This window comes from Mugil cephalus, chromosome 21, assembly GCF_022458985.1.
Source record: "Mugil cephalus isolate CIBA_MC_2020 chromosome 21, CIBA_Mcephalus_1.1, whole genome shotgun sequence".
Lineage (NCBI taxonomy): Eukaryota > Metazoa > Chordata > Actinopteri > Mugiliformes > Mugilidae > Mugil > Mugil cephalus.
Window position 1 is genome coordinate 12162960 of NC_061790.1, and position 16449 is coordinate 12179408.

Consider the following 16449-nt stretch of genomic DNA (forward strand, 5'->3'; position numbering starts at 1 on the left):
TTCCTTGACTTATAATCTGTTACATTAGCGCCATCTACAGCTAGGTTGTTATCACTTTACACGTGAAAAGAATGGACAGGCGGGCACAATATGAAGTAAAATATTTTCTTGGCCCAAAAACATAAAAAAAAAATGATACAAATCAACACGTCGTCTGCTCAGTGAAACATTTAAGAGCAGTCTGTTTTTTCTTTTTAGCACCTTGTCCAGAGCCATATATATTATTGTCTATGCTGCCACCCTATGGTAGCTTCAGGCCACTACATTAACAAACCTCACATTATCTGTATCCGGGTCGGCAGGTAAAAATGGCGACCACCACTGGAAAAACGACATGCATGAGTATGCTGCAATTCATGAAACTTATTGGACAACTCAAAGTAAGACTGCTCCCCAAACTCAGAAGGCTTGAGCGATTTGTCTCCACTTAGCCTTAATTTAAAATAAGGCCGATTCCCTAGATCTGGGTTTGTCTTTAGACTTAGACTTGTGCAGCTGGTGTTAATACAGAAGACGTTTTGTGTGTGTATGAAGTGTAGAAAAACTCACCTTGTTATATCAGGGCAAGAAAAGAGAAAACAGCGCCTTATTACTGTATTATGAAAACAGGACAAAGCTCTTGTATGACCTCTGTAACCCTTAGAATAATGAATATACTGCATAGTGATAATTGATTATGACAAAAAAGGGGGTAAAGGGAATAAAGATTTATTCTACCAGTAGTCACCTTTTGAAACAAATGGTGAATATGGTTTGTCCATGTTGTATCCCACTGATGACTCACATGTTTGGGGGTCACGTTACCTACAGAGGGTGCCACGGACCGGGTGGGTGTACAGTAACGTGAAGAAACCCGAGAGTGTGTCGGACCACATGTACCGCATGGCCATGATGTCCCTGACCATCACTGACCCCACAGTGGACAAGGACAGGTGGGTCATACACACAACAGAGCAGCGACATCACAATATCAGCCCAGATTCTATAGATTTAGTTGTTGAAAATAAAAAACAGCATTTCAGGGATAAAAATAATGTATAATGTACTTTAAGAAAAGCTGTATCATTATGCCTTTTTTCGTCTTCAGGTGCATAAAGCTGGCTCTAGTCCATGACATGGCAGAGTGCATTGTGGGGGATATCGCTCCATCAGACAACATCAGTAAAGTGGAGAAACACAGGAGAGAAGAGGCAAGTGATCGCAAATAAAAATACACTTTTAAGTGAACAATGGAGAAGAAATGGTCTCTCTCTCTCTCTCTTAGGAAGCAATGAGACATCTAACAAGTCTTCTGCCCGAGGGACTCAAACAGGAGATTTACAGACTGTGGGAAGTATGCCACTTTTATATTCTTAAAAAAAACAAACCTGGCTGTTCGCTGATCGCTCCTTTCCGCCGTGATGAGTTGATGCATATGTGTTATCTGCAGGAATATGAATCCCAGAGCAGCTCAGAGGCCAGACTGGTTAAAGAGTTTGACCTCCTGGAGATGATCCTGCAGGCTCATGAGTATGAAGAGCTGGAGGGGACACCTGGAAGACTGCAGGAGTTCTTTGACTCCACCACTAGTACGTGTCCAGTCTGGGATCTGTTCGCTTTTTCCTCGCCGGTAGATCAAAATGTGGAATGAATGTGTTAAATATGTATGTATCAACCTGCACTGTTCTTGTTTTTTTGTTTGTCTCATTAGATCGTTTCCAGCACCCAGACGTGCTGCAGCTGGTCAGCTCTTTGAATGAAGAGAGAGGACGTCACATGACCGACACCGATGGCACAGATAAGGCTGAGAAATCGCAGACTGCTCCTGCAGCATCGGAACAGACCACATCTCACACGTCCTGACAGGAATACGCCAGGAAAAACCTTCAGAGCGGGTGGCCCCGTAGGCTGGACTGAAACACACGACACCTGCACTGTGAGGCACATGAACAGGCCACGTGATCGGACATGCAAACTGAAAATAGAAACCCGGATTTAGAGATGTTTTTTTTATTTTTGAGCTATATTTGATCAGTAAATAGGGGAATTTAAGTCCTTTATGTGTATTTAATGTTTTCATGTTTCATGTTTGGTTTAGTTGTCTGTGTTCACTACTTTGCAGACTGAACAATAGGTCTAAAGTAGCTTTAAACTTTTAACACACTATGTACAAACTGCCAGACAATTTACAAATATAATAACTTATCAAAATATGGTTAGATATCTTTTAATACTAATATGAAATCCCAGACAGTGTTCTTACATTATTACCTTTGCAGCAATTACAACAACAATTCAGTAAGTCATTGGATTCTGTTTATTCTGGTTCTTCATGTTATATAGTGTATGCTCCATGTTTATTCTTTATTAGTTAACGTACATAGAAACTATTAAGCCATACATTTTTACATCAACAGACTTCATTAGAAGTTTCCGGCACTGCAATGTTATTACACGCATACGCTGTCTGGCAGTTATTATATCTATAAAAGATGTGACGAAGCTGCGACACCAACAGACATTATTTGAATTGACATGAAGTTTTTCTAAGTGGGTAAAAACATAAACCCACAGTTCTGCAGAGAAAATTAAATTTCAATAATGTTCACAGTGTGTTCAGTGTGTATCATAATGGTTGTGAGATATTTAGATTGATTCAAACAACCTTTTAAATTTGATTTGAATGGTTTGAAAATGAGGAGTACGTGCTGTTTTATGTAAATGTAAATTACGTCTTTGGTTTTTCATGTTCTGAACCATTTTTTTTGTTTGTTTTGTTTTGTTTTTTATTTCAGCCCTACACAAGTGTAAAGTACCTCCTGTAAATCATTAACGTGGATTACCTCAGTTATTTTTGTAAGACTTGAATAGCTGTTCTTGCTACACACAAACTCTCAGTGCTTGAATGTCGACATGATTTTTTAATAAATATAAACCCCATGGCATCGAACCACAAAAAGAAATGAACTCGTTACAACATGAGAACTATGAAAAACAAACAGATTATGTAATTAAATCAGGGTCACTTTGAAGCGCGAGGCTGCTACACGGACCAGAATGGATACATTTAAAATAAAAACACACACACTCAAAAAAAAAAATCATAATGAGATTTTTTAATCCTCTGCGGCACCAACCTTTTCATGCATTTTTTCCTAGGCATTAAAAAGGTTAGTTCTGCACCAGGAAGTAACAGCATGTATTGGATTTAAAGGTCACATTACAGCCAAGGATTGTGTTACGGATGACACACTGAGTTAATATTAACGCCTTTTCATACATGCGGTGCTTCCTGTAGACTAGTGTGTCCTGCAGTGTGAACGCACCCACTTCCTTTAAGTGCTCTTCGTCCCAGCGTTGTACAGGTTTGGGTTAATTACATCAACGGCGTTAAGTGTTAAAATGCGACATCAGATTGATTTCAGAAGCTAAAAATGTAGTTCAGCATTGATCTGGTATAAAAGGTGACGGGGTCGATGTCAGATTGGTCCTGATTCAAGTCCATGTCTCTTTCCACTCATGTCACATTTACCTATTAGAGGTACAAGAACAAATGAATAACCTTATAGTTTTGTGTCTGAGGCTGTATCTCTGGCAGCTGAGCGTTGTCAAGATGACAAACTTGATGTCTAACACGATAAAAAAGCAGGTAAGAAATGCAAGGTTTCTCTCCTGCCGTCATCTTCACATCAGCATTCATGTTATTTTTAAGGTCATTTAACAGCTGGCTGCTCCTCCCCACTCTTCTCTGAACAACATCTGGAATTTAGTGGGCGGAGGGACTTCGGGCTAGCTTCCAGGCTACATCTGGGTTGTATTGACCTTTAAAATTGAAAAAAATCATCGGAGGACAGATGTCAGGAGCTTTTACTGATATCACACCCACATAGAGCCCGTCAATGCTCCACTATGTGCTTTTGACATCAAGCTAAAGGCAGACATCTGCTGCCTTGTAATATTTAGTTATATTGGTTCATTCTAAGTATTTGGGCATTGCTCATTTGGGCAAAAGTAAGTATTAAAAATACTTAGATGGGAAAGTCTGCAATCAAACGCATTATGATCAAATAAAAACAGTAATTTCAGTCAAGAGCTGGGAGCAGATATGCAACATAATGCTGTGGAGCAGCAGTCAGAGTTTTCCTGGTTTGAGTCCTGCCTCTCAGCGTGGATGCAGCTTTAACACGGCCTCTCCGAGCTGTCCGTCAAGTTGTTGGTGGGCGTGTCCTGAGAGCTGGCGTTCGCTGCGGACGACAGGACTTCTTCAAAGCTGCCTCCTGTTCCTGTGCCGCCAACTTTGGTCTGATATAAGTAACAAATGTAAAAAAAAAAAAAGAAAAAACACAAGATCAGAAGAGCTTTTTCTTTCCACGTGTCCGTGCTGCACCACCAGTGTTGTACTGCAGAGGATGCTCCAGGTGGCAGACTGTCACAAAGTCCTGCAGGCATTCACTGCACGAGCTTCTACAGAGTATCATGAGCTCACTGAACATGTTGGCTTCTAGATAACCTTCAGATGATATTTAAATTTTAAAATAGGGCAGAACTAAGCAGCGGTTTTGACTAATAAAAGTTCAGACAGAGAAGTGTATCTCTGCTAGGGCTGTATCAGGATCACTGAGAACATAAATAACCAGTGGGCTCGATGTCACAGTCTAACATAGTAATTACACACAGATTATAGTGTTTTGCTCCCTTCTTCTTCACTGTCACTTTGTAACCTGAACAGTTTCCTTAGGCGTACAGAATAGATACTTCCAAAATGCACAAGTACCAGCGTGTGAAGTGTAATTAAATATTATGAAGCTATTTCAGGATTTCACTCAACAGTTCAAACTCTCACACACAGTTTACCTTGATGGTGGAAACCGTATTCTCAACCTTCTCCTCAAAAGACTTGAAGCTGGGAGAGTTTCTGTGGGGGGAGGAAAAACAGATAGAGAAATTACATTTTGGGATTACAGTAAAAAAGTCCAATCAATAGTAATTACATCTGAAGTGGCAGGTCAGTACATTTTAGCTGAAGCGAGGCAGTAAAAACCAGCAAGCAAAACAGAGGGAAGTATTTTAGTTTTACGAGGTTTATCTTGTCACATTAACTAAATAAATGCTGTAAGAGTTTAACTGTTTTTAAACACACACTTATGTATGACATGTTTCAGAGTCGGTTTACATCCAAGTACAGTAGAATTTCTTCAGAAAAATCATGAAAACCAACACAATATTCCCTCAGAAGCAAACAGAGCGGTTACCTCATGGTGGGCATGCTCATAGAGTGTCTGATAGAGTAACTGTCCCCAGAAAGCGTGGCGAGAGAAGAGTTAATGATTAGCACAGGTCACACACACACACACACACAACCGGATCAACACCAAGCAAGAGAAAGACACACTTTTATGTTTTCTGTTCACTTCACTTTGTCTAACTGAGGAAATGAAGACAAAATACTGCATCTGAAGACTTTACTAGAAGGGGACGGACTGTTCTGCTGCTAGAGAAATAAAGCAGGTAAAGATCCACACAGACTAAAGGGTGATATCACACAGAGCGGCATATCTTTCCAGAAATCTCTCTCCATCAGTCAGTTCAGCAACCGAGCACAGCTTAGCTTTAGCACTTTGCGGCATCCACTGAGGAGCTGTGGAGTTCAGGGACACTTGGTTTACTTGACTCACACAGATGATTTATTTAGATAAAAATCAATTAGATCCAATTGTGGACTGAGATAAGCACCTGACTGAGTACAGAGGTCCCATAGAGCAGCAATCAAAGGTAACTACTGGATAGTTGGTGCCATCAGCTGAGATCTAATGAGTTACGACTCACTGCCGTAGACTCCTTAGTTAGGGGCAACTAATGGGACTAAATCAGCCGTGTGCTTCTTACCCTATAGAGTTGGACCTTGGGAAGCATGGAGGGAAATGGAAAACATTTTAAGAAACTTTGAAGACACACTTTATACTCACTTTCATAGGATCTTTGTGTTATTAATGTGATAAGTTTCATTCTGAAAGCTAAACTGTCACAGCTACTTATAATCGTATTCAACGCGGAAGCAAATCTACATCTTAAAAATGAAATACGAAAAGATCTTTAATCCCACACAGTGTCTGCTTGAGGACGTACGGTGACAAAATGCTGAACACCCCAGGAACCAAGCTACAGAAAAGGTTGTAACTTGAACACAAAACAGAAATGTTCTTCTAAAGTTAAGTGACACAAGCACACAAACGTATCCGCAGTCACTCCAAAAGAAAACACAGATGGATTCATCAACGTAGGGAATAAACAACATTTGGTGAGCGCACTCTGTATAGATGATGTCAAAAGAGCAATAACACAAAATGAAGAACGGTGACACAGAGACGCAAAATGGAAAATGTCATGTACAAATAAAACATATATTATGAAGGAGGATAAAGGGATAAAAAGTGTACACACTGTAGGAAGTTCATTGCACATATGCATATTTTATCAGACAGACCGCTCACCTCTGGAACGTGATACTCACCTTCACTCAGATACTTATACTCTACACCAAAATACTCATCACATTTTTGTAGTTAATAGCAATTACATGAAGACCAGTGATTAGTTCAACATGTTACTAGACACAGTTTATGACTGGATAGTGAGAACGAACATGTGTCCTATGACAAGATAAATGTAAGAAAATATCAGTTTAAAAGTGGTTAAATGTTTATAAAACAGAATTACATGCAAGTGAAACACGTCAAACCTGCACAGCAAACACATTCAAACATGCTTATGTCCACACAAACAAAACTCATGTACTAATGTGCACTGTGGCGACATACCTCCGAGGGAACAGTAACTCTAGACCAACCATGCTGGAATATATAAAAGATACGACATTGTTTCCTCTCTTCACAGGAGAACCGGGTATATTTACTTCCTACTTCACAAAGACGCACAATATACCATTGTCTTATTCAGATGCATGCTGTGCTTTCTCCTGCACATGCTGGACACACTTTCTGCAACATCTTGTCACAGTCTTCCATCCTCCAGCCTGTTCTAGTCATCACACACACTAACAACTCAATGTATTTATATAGAACAATGCAGGTGCGCGTACTCCCTTTCCACAGACTAACAAATCTGTTTGTATTTCCAGTCTTTCAAACACAGACTGTCAGAGAGAGAAACATGAGAGAGAAAGTGGCAGAGGGAGACAGACTTTGCCTCGAGCCCTTCATCTCCCTCAGAAAGCAGCTTAATGTTGGCTTACATAATCTCAAGCTCCCCTGAACTAGTTAGAGCAAGAGTCAGAGCCGCGCTCCCTGAGACGCTGACGTGGACGGGCGCAGACAGAGCAGTGGACGGATGAAACGGGCTCAGCCGGGGTTAGTCGTGCAAATGAGTTGATAAGTGAACTTTACGACGAGCAAACGGCTAAGGCCGGCACACATGCAGGGCATTGTTCTCCGTGAGAACAATGGATATTTTTAATTGTCTGTGCGGAGTGAGAGAGAAGGAGCTCACGAACTAAAGTAAAAGGTGATAGTAAATTCAAAGGAAGCTCTTGACACAGCTCTTGCACATAAACCACGAATAGGTTCCTTCATAGATTCCTGTTTTAAGTGATTCGTTTTTCAGCGCACGGCCCTCTGAATTAAATTTGATACACTATTCGACCCACATGTATCTCTTTCTACAAATTTGCTTTGGACGTTGTCTGGAATTACACTGCTTGGATCGGCTTTCTCGTCGGTTTGTCCAAGCAGACAGGCGGATGATAGAGGAAATGTCAATAGAGCGACCAAATTTAGTGGGTCACTCCGTCCTCACCGCTTGGACGATACAATGTCAACCTACACTTTGAGATTCAACTCGTGCATAGTGACACGAGTGACACAGCTTCGGCGTGAGAGATGCCACTGCGTACCTCATGTCTCCAAACTTCCTGGTGATGGCGCTGCCGAGGGTGCTGAAAGCTGCCGACGTCTTCTGTCCTGCCGTGGACAGCGTCTCAGACGTCTTCTTGTAGCTGACGGACACACGCATGAACGCACACGTCACAGCGATGTCATTTCAAACAACTGGTTTCACACACTGCACCTTTCATGTCCTAATCGGACGTTTTAAAGTCCTGTGTTTCGTCTTGTTGCGTGGGCTTTTGTTTACATCTGCTTCCCCTTTGGCAGCTTTAAACAATAACATATCTGCTCTCCTCCTGTGTCCACGCTGCTTCATTATAGATGAGGATGGAGGCCGCGTGTGTAAAGCGAGCTTCAAGATGAGGTGTAACTGGATAAGAAAGGTGGCCTTTAGAGACTATCCCCTTGCTCCTCTCTGTCTCTTAGCGTCTGGATAAAAGCTCAGCGCTGAACATATCATCAGGAAATGTGATTGATTCTCGGCAGGATGGAGACTAAAAAAATGTTAAAATATCTAAGAACACATAGAGTCAGATGACGGATGTCCTTAAACCTGGGCGATTAGCTCAGAATAAGTATAAAGACAAGAAACAATGACAACAAAATCCACTGAGCAACATCTCTGAGGCACATTAATATTATATTTTGCAATCATTCTGGGCAGGAAAGCAGATATGCTTGTTCCTGGAGGCTATAAAACTAAATCTGATGGGAGTTTTTTTTATTGTTATGTTATCTCAGCGATTACGGGGCGCCCTGCAATAACAACAACAATACTAACAACAATAACATGTTTACAGAAGTCGTCTTTTCCCAAATGTGTGAATAGTTTTTTAGCTGAAAAGGTGAAGCTGAAAACGCAGTGACAAAACCAACAAGACACGCTTCCTACTGTATGCAGGGAACAAACATTTACAAGATAACGATTGTACCGTATTATTATCTGCAGGGACTGAACAGAACACGTTCTGCTAATTGTTCCCCGACTGAGGTCAACAATAGCCTAAAGCTCTGCGTGGCCACCGGATGTGTTTTTAATCGGGTTTTTGATGTCTGTTACAGTGAGCACAGCAAAGATAAAGCAAACACGCTATGCAGCTAGAAGCAGAGGATTATGGGTTTTTAATTGGGTTTTTGATATCTGTGCATTAAAAGGCACACGGATTGGAGTTTATACTGAGTGTTAAAGCTACCTGCCCTTCGCGTGTGTGTTTACTTTGTGTCCTCTGAAGGGCACCTATGTTGACAGCAATCATAAAAAGCCATTGTGTCATGTGCTTCTGCTTTTACCAGCACATTAATGAACACGCAACACCCGATACACGTATATTTCTCTCCTTGTCTCACGTGCACAGTCACGCATTAGCTTACGCCGTGGAGCTCTGCATGTCATGCCAGCCTCGGCTGAAGTTGCTCTTGAGCTCATTCAGAGGACTGATGCCCAGCTTCTGTTTGAGCTCCGCGTGCTGCTTCTCTTTGGACAACAGGACCTGCTTCAGAGTATTTATTTCCTCCTCCAGCTGGACACACACACAGGAAAAACAAAGAGCAACTTAAGGGGATTCATACACCACTTCGAACGCTACAATGTTGTCAGATAACGGCGTCCTTTTTGCGTGCGTTTTTCCGTGCATATACTTTAGCCAGTTCTTGCTGAATCTCCTCCCTCTCCTCCTCTGTCAGGATGGGGTTGTTCAGGTTGACATCTGAGGCCAGATCTTCATCAGCCTCTCTCAGTGGCTCAGAGTCCAGAAAACCTGTTGGAAATGCAAAATAGAGCTACATAAACGGAGGTCCTCAGTCGTCCGGGACATGGTATAGCAAAAAATGTTAATGAAATGCAGCTGGACTCGACGAGATAAGGCTACAAGTCCAGTTCATGAAGGCATGTTAGAATCTCTGTGTATGACTTCAAAGAAGGCAACGAACGAGACGCACAGAATGTAAAAAGGAGAATAATGATAATAAAATTTGCACATGCAAACCTGAGCACATATTTGTTGCCAATCATTTTAGTTTCAGTTTAGCAATTTTAATATCTAAAGTTGCTACAATGTGCTACTTGGTAACTGGGTCACCATTGTCACTGACTATAGGGAATTGTAGTTTAGTTTCAGAAAAACCCAAATCTGTATCTGGTCCTGGAATCAAATCCATGAACTTCTGTTTCCCTCCAGGAGGAACAGGACCCACTTCCCTTTTTTGTGTTAGCATGAAGCTTTCAAATTTAGCCACAATGGACGATTGTTTTTGCCAAATAACTGTATGCAAATGTAATGCGATACAAACACAGTTGGTGTCAAGAATCAGTGACTGATTTACAATATAAAACCTCCCTGTGCTTGTAGCATGCAGAGTTTCCCCCCGCGTCTCTTCCGACGCATCAGTGAGTGCGCGTTCGTCCACACATTTGTCTGACAGTTATGTAAACTCTGGCCACAGCCTGTTGCGCTCTAATCTGGCTTAACCGATGCGGATTATCTTGCCTTAACTCTGCAGACCAACATTACAGGCGGACACACACGCACAAAAGAGATGCTTTCAGATTTCAGCTGACTGGATTTCAAGTTGCGGTAATTGATTTCAGAAGTTCGGTAATTGAATAACGGGGGATACGGGAACACGTTATGTAAAACCTCAGCTTGTTTACTTGAGCAGCGTCGCGGGCTTAAACAAGTTGTGTGAAACGAAAGTCTGCGAGATGGGTTTACGGGAAAACAAAAAAACGTCTTTCCACCTCAAACACAAACACATAATTACACTACTTGCACACTGTACTTATACCTCACTCAACCATTCAACACATCATACACACAATTACACTGCCACGACCACAAGCATCCACTCTTTAGATGCTCATCCTGAATGAAACAATCTTAGAGGTTCATAGAAAAGGGCACGGACTCAACACAACAGGCAACAGAGACTGAAGAGGGAATATAACAGCTTCAGTGTGATAAGTCTCGTATTGTTGTCGGATTTCACTCAGTGCGAAAGGCAAATCAGCACCAGGCAACAGCGATACGACTGTGTATACACAACACAACAGAGTCAAGCACACACAGGTCATTGCGTCAATGTCTCCATAGCGGCCCTGTAAGGCTTGAGGAAGAGTTGGAAATGAAATGAATTACCGTACCTGCAGTGAGGTGTCCTCTCTCTTGATGTGGCCGCGTTATGAGAGACGTGAGGAGACAGCGAGGTTAGTTAAGACTGATACTAACAGATCTGCTTTCCAAAGTTCAGAGCTTTGAAATCTAAGGGTGAAGCAGGCTCTGCCGCAAACACACACGCGCACAAACACAGCTCGCAGAACTAAACTCAAGCAGTCGGAGCATGCAGAGGTTTAGTTCATGGCAGGCCTCTCTATGGTGAGCTAACATTACACAGCGGGACAACAATGAGACATTCAAACCCCCCACGGCTCAAGTGGGAGCTGTTCTTGTCTAAGAGCATGAGAGTGTTCGCCCCTGTTTACACAGCCATGAAAAGACCTTAAAAGGCCATAGAGAGCCCTGATTTAAACATTTTCTATCGGTGCGGGCTATTAATTAACACAGAACGCACACAAGAGAGGACCACAACCACACCAAGAGTTCACACATTCACGACACAAGTCTGGTCTTTTGTTAAGTAACGTTTACACAGTTTTGGTTTTGTTACTTTAAAGATAACAACAAAAGACCATGTTTGTTTTATATTCAGAATACTGGTATTCAAGATGTTGGAAAATGTTTCTTGTTAGCAGATGATTTTTTGGCAAACACAGGTTTTCTATTATCTTACCGGTTTCCTTTTAGCTAACACAAGTTTCCTTTTACATAAAACAGGGTTCTTGAAGTCTGTATTGGTCTGGATTAGTGGTTAGAGAAGCAGACTTGAAACCATAAGGTCCCTTCACTGAATCCCCCATGTTTACTTTTAAGTGACACATTTTTCTCTCTAACTATCACAGACTGGCTTTTAGTTGATGCAGGTTTCACCACAGGACTCGTTACACGGAACAGAACTGGAGAAAATACATTTGACATTAAGGCGTTTTTGACAATTCACTACAGGCTGTGTCTGTGTTATAAAAAGATGTATGGCAGAATTGTGTGCGAGAGTCACATGTGCGACGGTTTCTCATTATGGAAACAAAAGGCTCAGTGTGGGAGCTGCTTCTTATATTATCAGAACCAATGGATACTAAAACGTTGCTCTGCGCAGTGTAAATGTGGTATTCCAAGAACACGTTAACGTCATTTAAACCATAACACGCTCATGTAGGTTTTTTTGTTGCTGTTGTTTTTTAAAATTTTTCAAATATGTGAAGTAGACTGAAACTTAAACAGTCACTGGGTAAAATCAGATAAATGGAGATTTTCAGACTCAACACAGACAGACTAGGATCCTGAATAAACCTGCTCTCATAGTGTCACTTTCCATCAACTACCCTTCACTCGTTAATAAACAGCAGCAGTGGGTGAACAGAAATGTTCAGGCCGTGTTACACAGGCAAATTCGAAAAAGCAATGGGGACATAACACTTTGCTAAGTGCCTTTTATTTTTTTTAATTGCAAAAAATATTTACTAATCTCTGCCATTGCTGACACTGTTTGAAAATGTGCCCGTGTACCATCGCCTGTGCAGTTTGTGTGCAGGAGCTACCTGTACTGTGCAACAGTGAGATATTTCACTTTGATTGAACAACCTACACGTTTCACATTCCTGGAAATAAACACTGAGATAAATAATTAGACGAGAGGCAGATAAAAACATCAGGGACAGACCTGATGGAGGCTGCGGGTTCCCACAGTTACGCAGCCGTGTAAATGTTCAACCAAAGTGAAAGGTCATCCACCGCTCTACGGGCTCTACTCTACATCCCTCGTCACCTGTGCAGTCCAGCTGCATATCCCAGGTAGTGGACATGACCCAGTCGTCAGACACTGACGTGCGACCCCACTGATCCTCCCCCGGCGGAGAAGTTCCACCCCACTCTGTCCGGCGTTCCCCATTTTGGACGACCGGGGCCGAGCTTTCCCCATATGAGCTCCTCATATTAGATTCCTCATCGGGAGGGTCAAACATGGCCTGATTGAAACCTGAACAAAGTCACAGGGGAATGCATTTTTTCACAAAACAGGAAGCACTGGATTCGTCTTAATTTGAAAGTTCCCATTTAATATTTGAGCGGAGCTGACTAAAACAAAATCTGAGACGTTTGAAAGTGTTTATGAGCTTGCGGGAACGGAGCAAAGCTTCCGGGATAGTGTTACTTTGAAGGATGTTATGAACGAGTCTTTCCATGCTGTGAAAATCCCATTAACCTCAACAGCTACATGATAATTTATGCAAATGTACAAATCCTGTTCGTCTATACTGTTTTGTATTTCATTTTCATTTTTAATTGATTGTAAAGTGACCTTGAGGTTTCCGAAAGACGCTTATAAATAAAAAGTATTATTATTATTATTATTATTATTATTATTATTATTATTAGTGATACGCAAAGGGCTTTACACATCTTTAGATACTTGTAAGAGGTGTTATTTTCTTGACGAGTTGACAGTGTTGTCCAAATTATTATCTCACAAAGCACTTTCCTGCTTTGTGAGATTCAGTGTGTTCATTCATTAGTTATTGTTTGTTTGTTTTTTCATGGGGAGAGTTGAGTCTTACCCTGCTCTCCCTCTTGTGAGGCTGAGTTAACCCATTCCTCTCCAGGACCCATGCTGCCCCAGTCCACCACTGCTTCACTCAGGACACTAGAGTACAACTCTGCAGCAGAGCAAGGCAGCAGGGCGACAGGAGACAAGAAAACTGGTTATTTACACACAGACAGCGGCGCGGCGTCCCTCCAGTGTCCCTTCCTGCCCCGTCAGTCACGGAGATGTGTGGTTCACCGCAGTTTATCTGACTAGGCATTCGCACAGGGAACAGGAAATCTGGCTTTTAACCCCTCGGACACAGATTATCAGATCTCTTCAAACAGGATAGCCCAGATTCCTGCTGTTTAAACTTCCAGGCATGTGACAAATCTCTGCCTCATGAGGTTCACAACGAGATCTTTTGTAGCCGTAAATCAATCCAGAGAGAATATCTGAGCTTATTAAGCAATGGACGTTGCTGGCGAAATCTCATTACACAGCACTACAGGAGGAAGCAGGCCAGAACAAAGCCAGTTTCACTCCCGATCATTTCCTTCTGCCTACACATTTTTTTAAACCTGACAGTTAAACCACTATTTACAGAGACGAAGAAGTCACAGATTCCAGTATAAAACATAACCGCAAAGTAACAAGACGGCAGATTCAGATTCAGACTGTGGTGTCTTGTAAACATGCCGCTCTGATGACGTCCAGGGGACTTTTGTAAGTGTCTCTGATGTGGCAAGATAAAATGGAAAAGGGGTCAGTGTGTTGCAATGTCACAATGATAATATCACTGTTTACATCAACTTACATCAACAACACCGACTATAACTGTGTGTGTGGTTTAAACAGTTCTCTCTGAAACGCTCCAGGTCGAACACATAATTGGCATCACAAACAGGATTGGAGCTGCTGGCTGATGTTTGGGCCTTGGGTGATAAGCACACAGCCTCATCTAAAAGGTAAGAGGCGTTTTGTCTTAATTATGCACTGTCTCACCTAAGGTCTAAAAATGTAGCAAGTAAAAATGTTTTCTTAAAAACTGGTACCAGTGTCGGCCCATCCCTGACAAAGAGCCTTCACCTTCTTAAGATCTTAAAGGTTTATTCCAAAGAGGCTCATTCGCACCAAAACACTTGATGAAAACCATGATTTTAGCAGATCAAAACAGATGATGAGGCACTTTGAGGGCCTTATTTTTGCACGATGGGATAATAACCGCCTCCTTCTTTACTCTCCTTTCTCTTTGTCTCTCCCCCTTGTTTTTTGAGAGGGCGAAATACCTTTGGTCACAAGATTACTGTTGGGCCCACTGGTCATGTGGCTACGCTAAATCAGAGGCCTGGGGATGGTCATATGGCTGGAAAAATCAATTAAAGCCAGACTGGAGGGCCAAGTTGCCCCAGAGAAATAATACTGTACGTACTGTATAAAGCACGTAAACCTTTTTCAGAACAGCTGTAGTGAAAAAAGACTTCAGTTTACAGGGTTTAACTATTGCCTTGCAACAACATGTAAGCAGATTATACCGTTTTGGAAAGTTTTGAGGTGGTTCATAGTCCCGTAATAAATGCAATCCTCCTGAAGTTTCACAGACAATAGGGGTCTTTTAGACCCACTGCAGCTCTGAGCTCATAGACTCTCTGTCTGATCGCTGTCAGCTGTAACAGGTACCCATTTAGACCTGGAATGTAAACGAACGCAATTAACAACCTGGATAAACAAACCTTTATCCCACAGACTGCACGGTGGAAAGAGCCGCTGCCCTGCTTCATCGGGACATGTCTCATTTATCTTCCTGAAGACTGGTACATAATTCTGAATCTAATCTAAACCAATCTACAACAGTCACAACGCAATCAGTGACTCAACATCAGCTCTAAAAGAACACAAATACTCCAGATATTCCTATTCCTATTCTCTTCCATTACTCTTAACTCTGGTGAAGTAAAGGAGATAATTTGTAGAATATAACTGAAACTGAAACTGATATCAGAGATCAGTAAACTGTAAGGGTTTGTTGAACTTCTACAAATACCAGAAATAGCAGAAAACTCATGAAGTGAAACAGCAGATATCTTCAGATGCAGGAAACCTCAACCAGTCCAGCACTGGGTCTACTGCACACACAAACAAACAAACAAACACACCTACACACACACAGCCCACCTTGTCTTAGTGGTTAAATACTCTACACGAACCAGTTTTATCTGCTCACAAATGACACATACCAAGTTAAACACGTGGCACATTTAAGCATTTAAGGAGGAATTCTGCAACGGCCGTTAGTTTTCACTACACTGCTGGTTTTTAAATGTCGTGAAGATCTTTTCTTAGGTCTGAACAGTTGCGCGTGCAGTCAGTGCAGTTTTGCTCACTATGAGGTCAAGTAATAAACAAACAAAGTAACGCTGCTAATGCTGTCATAAAAATGACAATGATGATAATAATGATAACAAGTGTGTTCTGGGTTAAACCGACTCACCTTGCTGTCTAGTTTCCATCAGCGACACTCAGGTGAACCTCCCAAATAACCTTCCGACACACTCGAGGATCAGCAGCACGCGCGGCGCCGCTCTTTCCCTGGATGTCACGAGCTTGGCCAGCTCTCAGGCGGGGCTTGGAGCACAAGCCAATGGGCTCGCGCGAGCCTGGACATTCGCTACCGGAAGTTGTCCTCACTGGACACAACAGATTCCACTATATAATAATAATAATATATTCCAATATTTAATAATATTAATTATAATAATAATAGACAGAAATGTCGACGGAGGAAGTTCTTTTTTAACTTAAAATTTTTCTAAAATAATTATAAAAATAATTGACATTATAACACAAATAAACTACAAAAATATAACCATTCCATTCGAAGAATGAAAATAAATATTTATATATATAGAAATTGTTATAGTTGTGTCTTCCACTGAAC

At 41.6% G+C, this 16449-nt stretch overlaps 2 protein-coding genes across 8 annotated transcripts; one reads left to right on the top strand and one right to left on the bottom strand.

The window, feature by feature from the left end:
* Positions 1–274: 274 nt before the first annotated feature.
* Positions 275–2929, top strand: hddc2 (HD domain containing 2). Its single transcript, XM_047573684.1, has 6 exons — positions 275–380; positions 811–932; positions 1088–1190; positions 1265–1333; positions 1430–1568; positions 1691–2929. Exons 1-6 carry the CDS (start codon positions 309–311, stop codon positions 1840–1842), a joined length of 657 nt encoding a protein of 218 aa, XP_047429640.1. The 5' UTR covers positions 275–308; the 3' UTR covers positions 1843–2929.
* Positions 2793–16118, bottom strand: tpd52l1 (tpd52 like 1). 7 transcript variants are annotated; one of them, XM_047573677.1, is made up of 12 exons: positions 16003–16118; positions 13546–13644; positions 12759–12968; positions 11020–11040; positions 9519–9637; positions 9252–9400; positions 7889–7990; positions 6798–6830; positions 5866–5880; positions 5232–5270; positions 4834–4894; positions 2793–4281 (listed from the first exon to the last, which is right to left on the bottom strand). In XM_047573677.1, the coding sequence occupies exons 1-12, from the start codon at positions 16019–16021 to the stop codon at positions 4159–4161; spliced, it is 990 nt and encodes a 329-aa protein (XP_047429633.1). In that variant the 5' UTR covers positions 16022–16118; the 3' UTR covers positions 2793–4158. The 7 variants fall into 7 exon arrangements, with proteins under 7 accessions (XP_047429633.1, XP_047429634.1, XP_047429637.1 ...); XM_047573678.1 differs by lacking the exon at positions 6798–6830 and having other exon boundaries at positions 16003–16077; XM_047573681.1 differs by lacking the exon at positions 12759–12968 and having other exon boundaries at positions 16003–16075.
* Between the last annotated feature and the right edge of the window lie 331 nt (positions 16119–16449).